Source organism: Engystomops pustulosus, chromosome 3, assembly GCF_040894005.1.
Source record: "Engystomops pustulosus chromosome 3, aEngPut4.maternal, whole genome shotgun sequence".
Taxonomy (NCBI): domain Eukaryota; kingdom Metazoa; phylum Chordata; class Amphibia; order Anura; family Leptodactylidae; genus Engystomops; species Engystomops pustulosus.
In genome coordinates this window covers 21,569,356-21,588,477 of record NC_092413.1, presented here as the reverse complement: position 1 = coordinate 21,588,477, position 19,122 = coordinate 21,569,356, and the positions used below count along the sequence as shown (strand labels likewise).

At 43.4% G+C, this 19,122-nt stretch overlaps 1 protein-coding gene across 2 annotated transcripts in view; it reads left to right on the top strand.

Annotated features, from left to right (window-relative positions):
• THADA (THADA armadillo repeat containing) overlaps positions 1-19,122 on the top strand; it is a 354,225-nt gene that overhangs the window by 161,088 nt on the left and 174,015 nt on the right. Inside the window, exon 28 of one of the 2 annotated variants that reach the window (XM_072140258.1) lies at positions 10,528-10,659. In XM_072140258.1, the coding sequence (XP_071996359.1) occupies positions 10,528-10,659 (132 nt within the window). Of the gene's footprint in view, positions 1-10,527; positions 10,660-19,122 lie in introns of those variants that run through there. The other variant, XM_072140259.1, reaches the window with a different exon arrangement.

The window sequence follows — 19,122 nt, the reverse complement described above, 5'->3', positions numbered from 1 at the left end:
TTTGGTTTAACTATCAGAGAAGAATTGCATGGTGGAACCCCTTCAGACTATTTAGGCTCTTTTTAGTTCGACAATCTAAAGTATTCCAACTTTTGTTTTGTGACACACGATGACCGACCGAATGGACCACACATTTTAGATTTTTGAGCTCCTTACTGTGGTTTTAAAGAAATTTTATATTAATTCCCAGGGGGATCTAGCCTCCCATGGGCCCTGGGCGTTATGAATATTATAGCCCCTATAATAGTCATTTCCAACATATGGTACTAGAATCAGCTTCTTGAGTAATGGAGGATGCGTCCCTTCTGCCTGCTTTCAATCTGTGTTTTCAGGACCCATGAAGGACCTTCAAAAGTCCTGAAATTGCTCTTGTGTACATGTGCATTGTGAGCAGGAACAGGTGTACAAGGATTTCATCGGTAAAGGCCCTTCTAGTTACTGCCAATCCCTGGTTTACGTACAAGATTCATTCTTTATGTTTGTTCTTAAGTTGAGCTTTTGTATGTAAGTCGGAACTGGTATATTTTATATTTGTAGCTCCAGAAAAAAAATTTTTTGTCCCAGTGACAATTGGATTTTCAAAAATATTTGCTCTAAAGGGACCAGGGAGTATCAATAAAGCTTCATTACAGACACCTTACAGCTGATCATTGCAGCCTGAGACTATAGTAACATCCAGAGACTTCACCAGAGGTCACAGGGGGCAGAGAGGTCCGTCTGTAACTAGGGGTTGTCTGTAAGTCCGGTGTCCTTAAGTTGGGGACCTCCTGTTTATGAATTGGTGGGTGATTTGGGTGGTCATGGAACCTTTAAAAGGCTTGGGTCCTGGGCTACCACCCAAACATCCTATATTATAATCTGTTAATGACCCACATTTAGGATTAATGATCTTTGATAAGGGAACCTACTCTCGGTACTTCCACCAATCATGTGTTCGTGCTGCAAGCAGTACTCATCTCCCATTAAAGTTAGTGTATAGGGCTGTATAGGTAAAACGATCATGCAATAAGCGATACTTAGTTCATCGGTTGTTAAATGTTCCATGATGCTAATATCTAATATATATGGACGCCTCCAGTTATGAGGATTTCCCAATGTATATTGAATAATTGTCTGGCAGTAAAAGCAAGACTATAGTTATTCTCTGCCCTGAGATGTCCAATACTAAATCTTTGTGTGACCTAGCTATGATCATTGTCACATCCTACAGCAGTGGTGGCGAACCTATGGCTGTGGCACTCAGAGCCCTCTAGATGGGCATCCGCGCCATCACCCCAAGGCAGTGTTCACCAGACAGGACTCAAGGCCTCTTGCAGTCCCAGGCAGCCCAGGACCTTAGACTGAATGATAATCCAAACGTCTTCTCCTTCTTTCTACTGTATTGGTGTCCTCAGGTGCCTATACAATTTAAACCTGTGAAAGAGCAGGGAGTAACAAGTTACTGCTTAAATTGTCACATTGGCACTTTGAGGAGAATACATGGGTTTTGGTTGTACTTTGGGCACACGGTGTCTAAAAGCTTTGCCATCACTGTCCTACAGGAGTCCTCCACCTTTCTTCTCAGCTGGTCACCATGCAGAGGTCTATTTTAGTATTATTTTATAGGATGTAATCATGGAAATTGTAGGGGCCCTTGACGATAAACCCTAAAAAGGAGAGAAGTATAAAGTTAAATCTAGAAGAAAAAGATTTGGGTTCAATCAGTAACTCAGGGTAAAAGGCCTTGAGCCGAGTTTCCAGATTAGGCAGGAGCCTAGTAACGTCAAACAGTGTGTTGGGTCAGGGTGAAGGAGCCGCGAGGGTTTTGAAGAATGATTATTTTGTGGTGAATGCTGTGTTTTATGCCGAGCCAGCAGTTTACGGTGTTGATTGAGAGCAGAGATTTTTTTTGTTCTCTTGTGAATATTCTTATCTGGTGGTGAAAAGTGTCAGAAATGTAGGATTTGCTGGCGTCCCAGTGGCCTTGACCTTGTGGATTGATCCCATAAACCTGTTTAGGGTTAGACGGCACAAACCGTAATGTCTAAAAATGTGTGAAATCAGACATGCTTCTGAAATGCAAAATTCTGTATATACCCAATGTAAACCAAATAGACTTTCCGAAAATAAGAATCCTCAGGGGCTTCACTGGAGCGAGAAGCAGACCTCATACTTCAGCACCATTCATGTAATATAATATAATATAGTCAATGTTGGGCCAGTGAGAAAAAAAAATGGACAAAATGAAAAAGTGTTATGTGAAATGACTTTATCAAATGTAGCCGTGACATGCGGGGGCGTAAATGAATTTGTCACTTTTCATTTCATCACCAAACCTAGTTATGTACCATTGGTGTGTAGATCACTATGATACAAGTATAGGTCGCAGAGAAATACAGAAGTAGTTAGTGTTCGGCTACATTCACACGTACGGGCCATAGCATGGCTGGCATACATTCCCAGCGCTGGAGAGGTCGTGTGTATGTCTTAGGCTTAAATTCACACTGCCGTATGGGGGACGTATATATGGCCGATATATGTCCCCCATAGCCGCCAATGGGTGCATATCGCCCTACGAGAGCGGTATGGTGCAGCACATACTGCACAGCATACGGCGCCATGCACCATATATCCCTATGGAGAGGGGCTCACCTCCTCCTCTCCCCGCGCACTACTGTGTGCCCTCCGTGCTATGGTGCAGCGGGCACCAGCAGTGTGTATCCAGCCTTACTGTGTAATTTTCCTCTCTTTGTCCCTGTCTTTTCCCATTGCTTTGAAGAAGAGTAAAGAAATAACTTCACTCTTCTTCTACTCTACATGCCTTACACAGTACGAATCTACACTACTAGCCCGTTGCTTTGCTCTTTTTCTTGAGTCTTTCACTTTCCTCTTAATTTGCTTCTGAGTTTATTCACTTTCTCTTAGGCTTCATGCACACAAACGTATGCTACGGCGGCTGGAGGAGGGTAGGGGTAAGCACTCCTCCACTCTCCATACGGAGACGTGCAGCTCGCTGTGCCGTGTGCCATGCACTTTTTTGGCAGCCACTTACAGCTAGCATACGGCTGCATGTACTCTACTCTTGTCTCTTCTCTTTACCTCTTTTAGTGTTTTCTTGTCTATTCCCTTTGATTTCTTCCCCCTCACACTTGTTCTTGTCTCTTTCCCTTACTATATTGCTGTCTTTCGCCATTACCTTGGTCTTCTCTTCTCTGTCCTATTATCCCTTGTTCTACTTGTCTCTTTCCACTACCTTCTCTTGCCATTCCTTTGCATTGACCCAGTTTCTCTTTCCCTATACCTTCTTCTTGTCTGTCGTATAAGAATAAAAATAGATCTTTATTAATATAGCGCTATCATCGTCAGCAGCACTTTACAGGTTATGGGATACATATACACATTAAATAAGTCCTTACAGAGTTATAACTTAGTCAAATGAAACAATAGGAATGAGTCTTTCCCCTGGCTCGGCCCGAGCTCGCTCTTTCCCCTGCCTCGGCCCGGGCTCGCTCTTTCCCCTGCCTCGGCCCGGGCTCGCTCTTTCCCCTGCCTCGGCCCGGGCTCGCTCTTTCCCCTTGCTCGGCCCATGTTCGCTCTTTCCCATGGCTCGGCCCGGGCTCACTCTTTCCCCTGGCTCGGCCCGGGCTCGCTCTTTCCCCTTGCTCGGCCCGGGCTCGCTCTTTCCCCTGCCTCGGCCCGGGCTCGCTCTTTCCCCTGCCTCGGCCCGAGCTCGCTCTTTCCCCTGGCTCGGCCCGGGCTCGCTCTTTCCCCTGCCTCGGCCCGGGCTCGCTCTTTCCCCTGCTTCGGCCCGGGCTCGCTCTTTCCCCTGCCTCGGCCCGAGCTCGCTCTTTCCCCTGCCTCGGCCCGGGCTCGCTCTTTCCCCTGGCTCGGCCCGGGCTCGCTCTTTCCCCTGCCTCGGCCCGGGCTCGCTCTTTCCCCTGCCTCGGCCCGGGCTCGCTCTTTCCCCTTGGCTCGGCCCGGGCTCGCTCTTTCCCCTTGGCTTGGCCCGGGCTCGCTCTTTCCCCTTGCTCGGCCCATGTTCGCTCTTTCCCCTGGCTCGGCCCGGGCTCGCTCTTTCCCCTGGCTCGGCCCATGTTCGCTCTTTCCCCTGGCTCGGCCCGGGCTCGCTCTTTCCCCTTAACTTTTCTCTTCCTTTACTTTATATACTTTCACCTCTGTCTTCTCTACATTTTCTCTTTTACCTTTGTGTGATTTTTGAAACACACTCCGTACTGTGTTAACATCATTGCTGCTTGCTTTGATTAATTTGAGGTGTGGGAAACTTGTTTATCTACTGGGTTGACTATTCCAGTATTTCATGTCACATTGAATACTGTATCCCTCACCCTCTGTAATGAGACCGGCGCTGGTCATGTGTTGTGTTTAAACACCATTCTCCAAGATGCTTTTCATTAGCTCCATGTTAATTGGCTTACTAAATGGGTTCTGAGCCGCAGCAAGATTTGTGTTCTTTGAAAGGCAGTCGGTGAACTATTAAAAGCAACAGATTACACATTGCCGTATTCAACATTCTGTGCTGTGCTTGCTGCCCACGTGTCTTTCCTTATGGTGTTTTCTTTTTCAAATTGAATGACTAACCAAACCCGTCCCGTAACTCACATGGCAATACTCATTACTGGAAGCTGCTGCGGCGCCTGTGACCGAAAACTGAACACGGCAACATGATGTTGCCTTCATCTTGATCGTAGTTGCTTTCTGCTACTTGTATTCTTATTACTTTGCTGATGAATCCTAAAGATAATGGGGCAGATTTATTTACCCGGCCCATTTGCGATCCAGCGGCGCATTCTGTGCGGTGGATTCGGGTCTTCCGGCGATTCACTAAGGCAGTTCCTCCGCCGTCCACCAGATGTCGCTGCTGCGCTGAAGTACCCCGAGGTCCGCCGGAATGCACGAGCCTATACCTGGTGAAGGTAAGCACGTGTCCAGCGACACTTTTTTTAAAAAAATAGGGCGGTTCTTCCGAATCAGTCGGGTTTTCGTTCGGCCACGCCCCCCAATTTCCGTTGCGTGCATGCCAGCGCCGATGCGCCACAATCCGATCGCGTGCGGCAAAATTCCGGGGCAATTCAGGGAAAAACGCCGCAAATCGGAAATATTCGGGTAACACGTCGGGAAAACGCGAATCGGGCCCTTAGTAAATGACCCCCAATGTGATTTCCTAGATCGTTGAGGTTGTATATCAGTATATTCTGCCATGTTGTGGGGTGAATCGATCATATCAATGATCCGGTGTCCTGTACGATTCTTATCCAGTTTTAGATGAAACCTTTAGGCTTGTTTTAGACCAATAACTACTGGTGGATTTCAGAGACCAATAACTACTCTGGGGAAGGGACTCTAGGCATGGTAGTTATATATTATGCTAGGAATCCCTGCCTCCCAGGGCTACCACCGTGCCATTTGTGAAACATTCTGACAGTATGGTGCTGGTGTTCCTTGGGGAGGCAGGGACTCCTAGCGTCAAATAAAACCATTATGCTTGTTGTGCCTTCATGTTCTGACTTGTGGCCAAAATATGGCGTAAAAAGCCTTAAAAGGAGTAGTGTAGGATATTCCAGATATAGCTTTCCTGTTACCCAATGATCATTTCAAATAACATTCACTTTTTATTTGCTCCTCAGTTCCACTGAGAGGGATTCAAGGCATCTGGTGCATCGGTCTTCTCTGTTCTACAGTGCCCATTGCTAATTAGCACAAAAGAAAGAAATGGGTACACCACCAGGCAAATTGCATAATGAGCTAATTTGCATACATATAAAAATATCATTTTCTCTAAAATGACAAATATCTGGATAACTGAAAAAAAAGTGTTTGACAAACTGAAGTGCCAAGTTTAAAGAGAAACTCCCACAAATCACACATTGTACCTTTTTTGTCTGTATAAATGCTCCACTGATTCCTCTATCCATGAGATTAGAGCCACCATTCTTCTAAAAAAGACTTTATATATATATATATATATATATATATATATATATATATATATATATATATACGCTCTTCCAGTCATGGAGGCAGAAGCTGCAGTATACAGTCATGGTGCTCCACCCATTTCATTCACCCTGAAACTGCTTACCCGGCTGAAGAGAACTCCTGAGGGAGGAGTGAGGAGGAAGGTTGATTTCTCTTCCCATAGCCAGCGGGAGGGAGTGGCTAATGATGTAACAGTGCCAAGTCTCACACAAACACTCTCTATCTCTTTCATTGAAGGAAATCTACCATAAGGAAGTATATCTGATGGTAGATTCCTCCTGCTGCCTCTGCCCTAATCTGTAATTTAATAATCCAGGAACCTAACTTGTTGGAAACTTTATTTTAGTATTATGTAAATGAACTGCAGAGGCTACTGGGACAGGGAGTAACCTTAGTAGCTGGCAAGGCTAGTACACGCCTCAGTAGTCTCTGCAGTTAATTTACATATTACAAAAATAAAGTTTTTATCAAGTTAGGTTAGTTTCCACGATTATTTTAAGACAGGGAAAGCTTGACTTCAGTGTTAGACTCTCCGCCTCCTTGACTTCATAAAACTTAATTTCATCTCACTTCAAAGTTGATTTTCTGGATGATGCCACCACACCGGGCCATGAAAGAAACATCATCTAGAAGCTGCTTATCTGCTCGACAATACTGGCAGTATGGTTGTAGCAGTGAGACCTGTCAATCAGAGCCAGGGAGGCAGGGCAGTGCAGGGAACAATGAATATGCAGGACTCACTTCCTGGTGATTGGACTCACCTCGAATGAGTTGCAAATAAAAATTGATTTTTTTAAAAAACATTTTAGCCATCGAAAGGAACTATTTAGGACAATGCTTCATAGTCATAGGTTTTTTTTTAATAAAGTTTTTTTATATCGGGTGGGTTAATTTGAATGGTAGATTCCCATTAACACTGTTTTTGCTAGCGACATGAGCTGAGAGTTGGTAGACCCTCCCCCCCCCCCCCATTTAATACATACATTTCCAGATTGTCCTTTTATGACGTGTTTAGGTCTTTTGTTTATCGGTGCTTCTTGGTTACCATAATGGGATGCATCTGATGCTCTTACTTGTTATCTATATAACAGCCATTAGTTTTCAGGCAGTAAAAGAACACATCGCTTTGAGGAGTGGGGGCACCGGCGGCCACCCTGTCATAACATGCTTATTTTCCACATCATTGCACTCGCCTGTATAAAGGAATTTAGAAGCAACACAAGCTGACAGGACGCTTTCTTTTTTATGTTTCAGATGGTGTCCCACGATGACAAATGTCTTTCAGGGTCTCTGGATTCTGTAAGAAGACAGTCTGTCTTCCATGCATTTAGTATTTTATGTGCCAGGCAATCCTCCTGACAGCTTGGGGGTGGGGTGGGGGGGCAGTTTTATTAAGCCGAGGGGCTGTCAGGCAGGTCAACAATCTAGCAGGCTCCTTTGTAACCTGGGAGCAGAGCCCCTGATTTATGTCTTTTAGGTTCAGAGAGTAAAAAATAGTTTCACGAGTGTGAAAACTGTTGGATGTGGGACCGGGCAAAGCAAACAGTCAACTTCAATGCAAAGCAAATATCCTGCTCTTAGGTTTCTTAAGCAAATGTCAGGAAAAAGCGGAGCATCTGCCATTTTGTTTTCTTCTACATTACTAATATCGTATTAATAAGTTAGACGTGGTCAATGCCAAAGTGTAGCTTTAATCTAGGGATTTATGTGCGGAAAATGTTACGGCAAGGCTGGTTTCGGGATAAAAAGGGTATTTTTAAGGAAGCGCATCCCAAGCACACAACGAAGACTGTGATGACTTTGTGCCGCGTCCATCCTGACACATCTGGTTTACATTCAAGATTTTTTTTCGACAGCGATGGATGATTAAAACATATACAAAAGCTTTAATTGTGTGGTGAAATGACGCATACGTGTGGTAGACCACGGCAACTTATCGGATATAAATTTCGGTTTGACGTTCTCAATAGCTCAGCATCGGCGTCTAACCATAAATTTTGAGTTTTGCACGATGGTTTTATGTCTTCCAGACAACAGTCAACTCTTACTTACCAAACGGTGCTCGTAGGTGAGTTCCTTTCCTTGCCCCGGGCTTTAGAAGTTGCCCCTTTTTTTGGCCGAAAGACACAAAACCCTTTTGGTCACATTCTCCATGCAGTTATCCTTGATTTGAATCTACATTGATGGTCTGGTTATGTGGGCATCTGCCATTACTATGAACTGGTGTGGGAAATCACCACAAAGTTTTACAAAACACGTAAATTTCACACAAAAGTATGTGGCAGCCGTATGCTAGCCACAGCTCGGCAGCTCACTTACAGCCATCATGGAAGTGCATTGCGCGTTGCACGATACGGTAAGCACACATGTGTGTTCCTGCGCCGGAAAAAGATAGAGCGTACTCTAATTTTTTGCATTTCCATATTGCCCGCCTCCCTATGGAGAGGGGAGGGGTAAGGAGCTTGGGCTTAGCATATGTCTGTGTGAAAGAAGCTTTCGGATATATCGGATCTGTATTCTCGATAATGTACGAAGTAAAAACACAATGCAAGAAACCACCAAAGAAGGATATATAAGACAATCAATACAAAACTTTATTTAGCGCTGTAATGGCACAAAACACACAAAGCAGAAAAACACTTAAAAAGATGTGATGTAAAGTTGCACCTTCGATTGGACAAAGTAAGGTACAATGTAGTCCCCCTCAAAATAACCTTCGCCAAATCCTGGCAATACTAAGTCTGTATAGATGTGATGTCACAGCTGAGTATTCATGTGTCAGCAGGGTTGCCATTCTGAACAGGAGGCAAGAACAAAGGTATAAGCTTTTTATACACAACCTCCCCTAATGTGACCACACCACCTGATGTCACAAAATTGTTCCTGAAACACTACTTTTAAGATCTCCATCTTGCTACATATGGCTCCCATTCAGCACATGGATAAAGCAGTCAAATATATCTCTTTAGTTACAGACTACAAGCAAACACAATGTAGTCAGTTCCTGCCGCCCACTCGGATATGAGCCGACCCGAATATAAGTCGAGGTACCTAATTTTACCACAAAAAAACTGGGGATCCCTATTGACTCAAGTTTAAGCCTAGGGTGGGGAATGTTTTGGTGCCAGCCTCCTGTTCCCCCAGTATAAAGGTGGCCAGCCCGTGCCCATAGTATATAGCCTGCCTCCTGCTTCTAGTATATAGCCAGCCCATGCCCCCTAGTATATTGCTATGCCATGCCCCTTGGTATATTGCCAGCAGTCCCCTAGTATATAGCCAGACAGTGCCCCCCAGTATATAGCCAGGCCATTTTCTCAACCAGTAAGCCTCTTGTATATAGCCAAACCCCTGCCCCCCACAAGATAGCCAGCACCTGCCCCCGATATAGCCGGCTCCTGCCTTTGTAAATAGCCTTCCTCCTGCCTCGTATATTGCCTTCATCCTGCCCCCGGTATCGCTTAAAAAAAGAAAGTCAAAACTCACCTTTCCGGTGCCCTCCCCCCCAGGTCCTCTTTTCTTCCGTCGGTAGCGCCAGGCCCGTCCGTCCCGATGTTAGCGCCCAGTGCAGAAAAATGAGGCTTATACTCGAGTATATTCGGTAGTTACTTCATCTTTCATTTTTATTACCATCCATGATTTCTGTCTGTTCTCAAGAAACTGTCGTGGTGCCAGAAGATGTGTCAGTCAGAAGATTTTCCTTATGTAGTGATGGAGAGTCCGTTATTGAAAGCCCGGGCAGAATTGTCCTCATCTACAATCGGGGAAAGTGAAGTTATACATTCACATCTGATGACTATCACCTTCTGTGTTGTATCTAAACCTTTCCTCCAGTCATGACACTGTCTCATTATTCGAAAATATTACTCAACCCTTGGCAACTCCTCAAAGTATTTGGAAAGTATCCACGTCCGAGTTGACATTAAATCATCTGGTAGATCTGAAGAACATATACACGGGACGTCTTAACAATAGTCACGAGCAACAACCAATATGAGCGATTTTCGACATCAAACAATTACCTGTTTTGGTGTTTTCACGGCTGGTGATTCTGTGTGTCGGGATTTCTATAGAGTTATTAATTAAAGGGATTTTGTGGTTTAGAAATCTGTCGAAAGGGTTTTTCTTTCGGGACCAACCATTCATCGCCTAATCTAATTCTGTCTCTGTGCACAGGTCAGTGTAGGGTTCGGGTGTTGGACCGCCACCATTTCTTTTCAAAGAATGACCCGTTTCAAAGAAAAGAGAACTTCTATAATATTGCGAGTCCTCTGTTCAGAACATTTGTATTTTTTCGGAGTAGTCAGTGGTTTTACAATAGATTATTTCCCTCTGGAGGACTTGGCATTGGAGTAGTCCTTTCAATAGATTTAGAACTGTGTAATGCCTTCTTTACCCTGTGGGGGCACTGTGGGCAAAAAGGCAAAAAAATAAATGTGATCCTGAAGAAGGCTAAAAATTATCCAATGCCAAATAGTCAATGACCATTGGGTGATGTTCAAGTATAAATCAGTTGATGAAGATTAACTTTTTTTTCTTTTCCTTTTCTTACAGTGACACAGGGGAATTGAAGCTTCATCCCAGCTTGTACCTTCTGCTCCTCATCCTCAGTAAGCTGTACCCCTCTCCAATGGATGGTACCTATTCTGCACTCAGCATGGCTCCTTTTATCCCCTTCATTATGAGGTAATTATTAATTTATTACTCCACATTATAGGGGTTATCCCTTTTAAAATTAGTCTAAACTTTAGGTTAATATTAGAATGTGGTGTTAGACATCCTGAACCCGTTCTCTATTCTTGGGTCTTCAACTTCTCCAGTAACATGTTTGGCGAAAGGGCAGGAATAGCTGACTTTTTGTATCATTGGACCCCAGATCAATCCAAGTTGACCTCATTAGTGGTCTATGTTTGTGGCATCCACCAAATTCTTTTGGCACGGGTGGAATATAACCATGGAGTCAGATCTAGCATAGGTTTGAGATAACTTGTTGGAACACAAGTTCTACTATAAAGTGTCCATGCGGTCTAGGTTTCCTTTTTAAAAAAGTAAGAGGAGTCACCGATTTACCAAAACCGGCTCCAGAACACTACCTCAAGTTGTAGCTAGCGGGAATCTAAAACGACCTCTGATGCACCAGGACACATCGCTCCAATGAGTCTAAAGCATTTTATTATTTTTGGTGCATTAATGGAAGAGATTATAGAGGTTGTCTCAAGTTCTAGAGGTTTTCCTTATAACTGTATAACTATTGGTCCACATTGTTGCTGTGCTTGGGTATTTCCAAAACTTCTATAACATCAAATGGATAGGTAGGGCGCCTTGTGAACCCGTTGCTCCACCCATTAGAAGTCAGACCAGTAGTTCCTCAAACGAAATGAGGGCCTCTGAATTGTAGGTTTGGTGTATGTGCGCGTTGCTCTCCATTGGGTCCTATTGTCGGATCGGCTGCCAAGCAGCCAATTCATGAAATTTTGGTCCCTAACAACTAGCCATGGCTATGATTGGCCAAAGGGACATCCAGAGGGGAAGCTGAGTAGCCAATCCAGCAGGTCGGGAGGAAAGCACACGATCCCCGGAGAAACACTTCAGGTTTGCTCATTTCTACTTCTCACTAGTCGCTTTGCTATTCTCTATCACATATATAAGGGGTAAATTGAAAACTTTAGACAACCTTAAGAATTTGCAGGTTATGTATCAGTCATAATAAATACTCCCCCTACACTCTCCTTAAAGTGACTGCCCAGTATTATAAAAAGGTAGCTTCTTACTTCCAAAAACAACATGACTTGTGTCTATAGCTTGTGCCTGGTTGTGTCTCACTTTAATGGACTTGGCCGCAACAATGGACCCAACTGATGGATCTATCTGGTACCATTAGAAGAATGCAGGCCATCCCATACAGTATGTACATGTGTGTGTATATATATATCTATCACATATGTTTGTTTACATCCTGTTGACAGGTGCAGGGCTTGAACTTAAGATAACAGAGAAGAGTCCATCGCCTCAGGACATTTCAGGAGTAATTAGGAGAAGCGAGGTTTTAGAAGTAATGAGATCCCAGCACACCCACACACACACAGACCAATAAACATGGCGGGATGAACGTGTGATGGCTTCCAGCTGAGGGGCAGGAGCAAAGGATTAACCTCCTGACTGCTGACCGCCAGCACCAAGAGAGGGAGGGAGAAAGACTTTGTTTTCCTTCTATTTCCTTTGATCTGGAGTTGACACCATCTCCTCTCCTCCAAAACCCCGGACATCATAAAGAAGAGTAATGGAGGGCAGTCCACACCAGCAGTCATGTCTCAGTGACTAGGAACACAACCAGATTAAGCTGTTTACTTATCTATCTGACTTTCATCTATCACATAATAATAATAATAATAATAATAATAATAATAATAATAATAATAAATTAATCTATCTCATATCTATATCTCATATCTATCTATATCTCATATCTATCTATATCTCATATCTATCTATATCTCATATCTATCTATCTCTCATATCTATCTATCTATATATCCTATCTATGTATCTAACTCATATCTATCTATCTATCTATATCCTATCTATCTATCTATCTATCTATCTATCTATCTATCTATCTATCTATCTCTCATATCTATCTATCTATCTATCTATCTATCTATCTATCTATCTATCTATCTATCTATCTATCTATCTCTCATATCTATCTATCTATCTATCTATCTATCTATCTATCTATCTATCTATCTATCTATCTATTTATATCATATCTATCGATCTTGTATCAGTTCAATTCACAGAAGCTTTATTGGCAGAACAAAATACAAGTTTGCATTGCCAAAGCTTTTACAAGATCGACGTAATATGAGGGTGAGGGGGACGGGCGGGAGGGTGATGGGGAACATGGGGTGTGGCGGGGTTATAGTAGCGATTGATATCATATATGTCTCAGTCCTTTGTATATCACAAGTCTCTCAGCCCATGGCAGGCTGTGACATTGTGGTCTCCTCTTCCGACATAATAATAATCTTTATATAGCGCCATGAGGATGAGGGGATTCCCTATGGATCTTCTCTCCCTCTCTCCTACATGGAGCTGAATTAATGGAGGAGATCTAATAGTCTCCTGAAGTGAGTGTTTCTCACTGCTGAGTATCTGGAGCAGTGTAGCAGGAGGTGGACGTCATCCTCGGTGGCCTCCTGGTCCTGGCACTGTTGGCACAGTCTTCTCTCCCTGGGCACGTATGTCTGCAGTGCTGCCTGGACTCCATGGCCACGTTGTGGGCGCTCAGCCGGTAGTGGCTCAGGATCTGACCGTCTCTGGGGTCCGGTAGCTTCACTAGGTTCAAGCTCAGTCTGTTGTGTTTCTGTAGACTCTGGTAGATGGTCATCTATCATCCATCTCACATCTATCTATCTACCCCATATTGTACTATTTATCTAGAATCTGGAATTAAAGAAATAAAATATAATACATAAAAGAAATTTTGAAACTTAAAGATTGTAATGTGGTTCTGGTCCAGTATTGAGAGAATCATTATGGTGCTGCCCGGCTTTGTTCAGGTTTTTTTGATGTAACCAGTCCATACACAATCTCCCGTCTCTCCTCTTTAAGTGCCCATGGTATTTTATGCCTTCTGTGTGACTGAACGCTCTGTAAGGTCAGACACAGATTTCATAAAACAGCAAAATGTAAATGTCCCATCCCCATCCTCCTGATGGTGCAATACAAGTATTAATAGTTATCTATGCAAAACCGCTATTTATCTAAGGCCTTTAGCATCCGCGTGAAGCCGACACTTGGTCAGCATTTCGGAAAGTGAAACACAGCTGCTATGGAAGCAGATCTCCAGCTGTGGATGTGCGGAGAAGTGTAGGCAAATAATAAAAGTGCTGTCAGGAAGCTCCAGCGGGGGGATCACTATGGTGTCCATGCTATGCCACATCAAAGGCAGGAATGTACGTGTTACATGGTAATTTCGGGTTAGGGTAAGATCGGAGTGTGCCAGGCTGATGGACGTGCTGAATAGACAGTGAGGGTTGATCCCACATCCATTGAAATGCAGACCATATACTAGCTCGGAGCTGGAAACTTGTGGCAAATTCCACCATTAACTTTTTTTTTTGTATGCTTGACTGTTTGTCTACCCAACCAGCACCATCCTTAGGATCCTTTTAGGTCTAGCAGTAGAAAAGCAGCAAGAAAAGTTTTCCTACAATAGAAAACGGTGTAAAAAAGTATTTAAAAAAAAAACTATTTCGGAAATTGTTTGGAAATTCTGACGTTCCGTGCACTGGGGAAACGGGGAGAAGACATCGGAGCACCGATTCGGTAATGGTGGCAGATACATAAGTCACATCTCAAAGGTTCGTTGCCACAATTTGAGGTCAAATCAGGCTAAAAATTTGCAGGCAATCAGCACGTGCATTAGACCATAGAGTGGCCTCAATACTTCACATTTTTCTACTCGGTATTGGTCAGTAACCTTTAGAGAGATTTCAGGAATCTAGTTGAATGCTACAGTTTTACACAGAAATTTTTCAGATGGAAGACGCACTTAAAGTCCATTCACATAAGAGTTGAGGTTGTCCAAATTTGACAAACATGGCAAGACCAGAACACTGCCTTATGTGTATAGAGGTGGGTCAACCCTCTATGGACCGGTGATATCGGGAAGGGGGGGAGTGGGCATGTCGAAAAGAAAAGTCGAGGTCATGGCGGTGTCATACGGTAGGTATGCTGCCCATTAGGAAGCCAAGCAGCCTTGACTGACAGCTTTTTAAAACATATGGCCACCCCAAGTGACTCTTGGAAGGCGATTTCTGAACTAGGTCTCATCTCCTCTGCGGAAATGATTGCAACTTTTTCAAAATGTTCAACTTTTTTTAAAATGTGCTATTAGAAAAGTGCCATATGGGTGTTTTTCATAAATTCCCATTAATGTCAAGTAAAGATATACCGTATATACTCGAGGATAAGCCGAGGTACCTAATTTTAACACATTGGGAAAACATATTGGGGCAGATTTACTTACCCGGTCCATTCGCGATCCAGCGGAGCGTTCTCTGCGGTGGATTCGGGTCCGGCCGGGATTCATCAAGGCAGTTCCTCCGCCGTCCACTAGGTGGCGCTGCTGCGCTGAAGAGCATCGGAACGCACTCAAGTTCACCGGCCTATTCCAGCTCCGCAACACTTTTTTTTTTTTTTTTCGACAAACCCCCGCCCCCAAACACTCAACCGCCTCCCCCCCTCCCCCACCCCCCGAAAGTCCTCTTCTTGCTTCCGGTGCCTCCACTTCATGAGCTTGAGGACCCGACGAAGCACCGGAGCATCGGAAGCAAGAAGAGGACCTATGGAGGGGTGTCAGAAAGGTGAGTACAGTGTTACATTTTTTATAGATTCAAGTATAAGCCGAGTTAGGTTTTTTCAGCACAATTTTTATGCTGAAAAACTTGGCTTATATTCGAGTATAAACGGTATATTAAACACGCTGTCAAATGACACGCATTCCTCTTCACTCACCTGTAATTATTGCTATGGATAATTTACAATAAGCAAATCAGTATCTAGACGTGACTCATCCTTACAAGGTTATCCCCGCAGGTTCACTTTCCCCTATATGGCTATAAGATATTGGGCGGGAGACTGCAGGAATCAGCAATCTACATGTGTGTAGGAGATCTATAGTCAGGCTTTATCACATCCCACGTATACAGCAGGTAGAATTCAATTTCACAGCAGTGGTGCGTGGTCATCTGTTGGTTCCTCTAGATGTAATATGTGGGGTAACCAGGCAGCACCAACACAGGAGAAATGGGGCATCACACAATATTCATTTATTCATGTATCAATAAGAACCTCCCCCTTCTTCCTCTATTATGTCAAAATGATTTTGTACAAAATCAGAATAGAGAACCTCTTAAAGGGTTTCTCCGGGGATTGATAAACATGGCTGCGGTATTCCAAAAACAGCACCGCACCTGACCATGGGTAGTGTGTAGTATTGCAACTAAACTCCATTCATTTCTATACAGCAGAGCTGCAATACCTGCACAAACCATGGTCAGGTGTGGCGCTGTTTTTCGAAGAAAGCTGCCATGTTTCTTAACCTTAGGAGAAAAATGGTTTCCTTGGAACTTTACATTGTTGACCTCTCCTTAGCATAGACCATCACTGTCAGATCTGTGTAGGTCGTGTACCTGGAATCTCCTTTCACATCCACTGTCTAAAGTGGCCGTAGTGCTATTCCTATTTATTACGCTGAGCTGCAGTACCAAGAATGACCACTATACACTGTGCGGTGCTGAGCTTTAAGGAGGGAAGAGGCTTCATAGCTTATCCCAATGCTGAAGTTGTTACAATCAGCTGAAATATGGGGTTGCCTGTGGGTGACCCTACCGATATGATATTGATGATCAATCCTAAGCAAAAGTCTTTAATATGTTGTCCCCAGAAACCGCTTTTAACATGGGAATTCCTGAAATAAGTTTTATGGAGTTTGTGTAATACATCGGGTCCCAATCCTTTGGCTTAGAATTCCCTTGTATCGAATCTCAAAACTGACCTTCAACCCACACCTTTCCCTTTGGACAATTGCACAATGTGGACAGATCCGATACAGTATGGTTACTGGTAGATACTTTACATGAGATTTGGTCTAAAATCTGGTCTTCATCTCACCAGCGGTTACGTAAAATGATTCCGCTGTTGATCAATGGATTAAATCTATTGTCCACAGTGATATTTAGGAAGTCGCTGTTAACCATTGGGCTTCGTTATGCTACATGACCCTTTGTTTCATACTTGACATCATTAAATCAATTTTTTTGGATAAGATATCCAAAGTGACCTAGATCACAGAGTCGGGTTTGAGCCAAATTACTACGATCAGCTGGTGTGATATTTAAAAGGGGTTTCCCATCTGGGCAGTCACATTTAATTGAATTTGTTTGCTATATGTAAACATTTCTTCAATTGGATGTTATTAAAAAATGTTTCTGTGTGTGAAGATAATTTCTCAGAAATGTTGCCGTGTTGTCCCTTAGAAACAAGATAGCTTCCTTGGATACGACCACCTCGTTTTCTGGTAGCATTGGTTAGACATGCGCTATAGAGTCCTGCCTGACCACCTGGCTTCAGCGATTATTACCACATTATTACTGTTGGGACATGCAGTGTCTTGTTTCTTTGTGCAGAGGTGGTCGTATCCAAGGATACAGCCTTGTTTCTAAAAATAGATTGCAGAACAATCTCTGAGTTCCATTATTTGGTCAGTTTGAGTATTCGTCACGAGATAAGAAATATAGTAGCTTTTGTGGACCCTGGACTCAACATTTTGTACAGTTATAGCTCAACTACTTCCCTTTCCCATGAGAATTGAAGGTACTTGGTCAGAATTCATTGGGCACAGGAAGTAATAAGTAGTCTTAAAAAGAAGAGACTGATCTCCAAGTGATTGTATTGTATAAAATTTTGGTAAATTTTGTAAGGATAATGGGAGGAGATGTCTGTCTACATATCTAGGATAATTGGACGTGTTCTTTTGTTTGTTCATGTGCTGGATTAGTCTTCATGCTGTAAGTTTTTTTGCCATTAAGCCAGATGGGGTCAGACTTATAAATGTGCCAAACTTTTTCTCATCTCTTGTGCAAGTTTGTTATTGGAAAGTTTACGCAGGCCAGGACCACAAAAGATAAGCACTACAGTCCTGTACCGCTTTTTCAATAGGAGGAGATAGCGAAAGTTCAGATGATTTTGTGTGGTCAATTTATCTGCCAAGTTTTGTGCTTTATATACGGTAGTTGAATTGTTATCCAAAAATACTGAACCCTTTTTATTAATTGTTTCTTAGAACGCTATATATAACAAAGGGATAAGTGTACACATTCACCGCTACATTTAACTCTTCCTGAATGGGGGGGCTCCGGACCACATTTCTTTTTGGTTTCTGTCCCCGACCAATTGAACAAGGCCAAGAGCAACATCTGGATGGAGATTGTATTAACCCTATACTCTGAAAAGTGGTTATTTCATTTCCGGTGTATTTGTTGGTCTGTACAATAAGATACTAGAGATGGAAGGAATACATCTTTATCAGAGTCACAAAATCAATGTTCACTTCCAGAAGCTGCTTGTTTTAGTTTACCGAGATTGGGGGCAACACAGAAAGATGAGGGTCATAGAGAAATAAGTAGGGGGGACAAAGAGAAGTGCGTGGGAGGCTTAAAGGGGTTTTCCCCATGAAGACAACTTAGGCCCTATCCACGGCTTAGGGTCTAACTTGCTTATCAGTAGGGGTCTCGGTTGGTTCTGACCAACCCCTCGTTGCTCCATAAGAGACGTCCGTACATGACCATTCTGCTCCATTAATCTTTAAGGAGCTGACGGAGATTGGTAAGCACGGCACTCGGCAATTTCCGTCAGCTCCATAGAGATTAGTGGAGCAGAGTGGTCATGCGCGCCTATGTTTACTCGGTCGGACACCTTGTTCTCGAGATCTGCGGGGGTCTCGGCACTAAGACCCCCACTGATCAGAAAGTTACACCCTATCCCGTGGAAAGTGGCTAACTGGTCTTCGTGGGAAAACACCTTTAAGGGAGAAATCTGGAGAGAATCTGGGAAATGGAGTTGTAGAGAGAATGGGGGCATACAAATATAAGTGGGGAGCGACATGGATGAGGGCATGGATAATCTGGGTGGGGGGAGCTAAGAGAGATGTGATGCAACATAGAGACATGGATGGACATCTAGAGACTTGGAGGACATGGATAGGAAGACGGAAAAAAAATTGAATTGCTTTTTATTTTAAAAAAATTATTAATTTTAGCCAAAATTTCCCAGTCTGGGAACTGCCATACAGTGTGTGTGTGATCCCTGTACAGAGTACATTGCCACCACATAAGTAAAAAGCCATAAAGATTTAGTAGACCTAACATTAAATGTTTCCCCCGTTTCCTTCTGAATGCGAATAGTGACAAAGCCTCTTTGTAACCCAAATCCATAACATTCACTCTAATATAATCTGAATTTCATGGAAGTGTAAACTGAGAAATGCTAAAAGCGGAGGTAAACTTTTAAAAAGTGTCTGAGTTCCTTACAGTTATTGTAATGGTAAGCCCTGACGTGAGAGAACATTATCAGGAGAGTGAA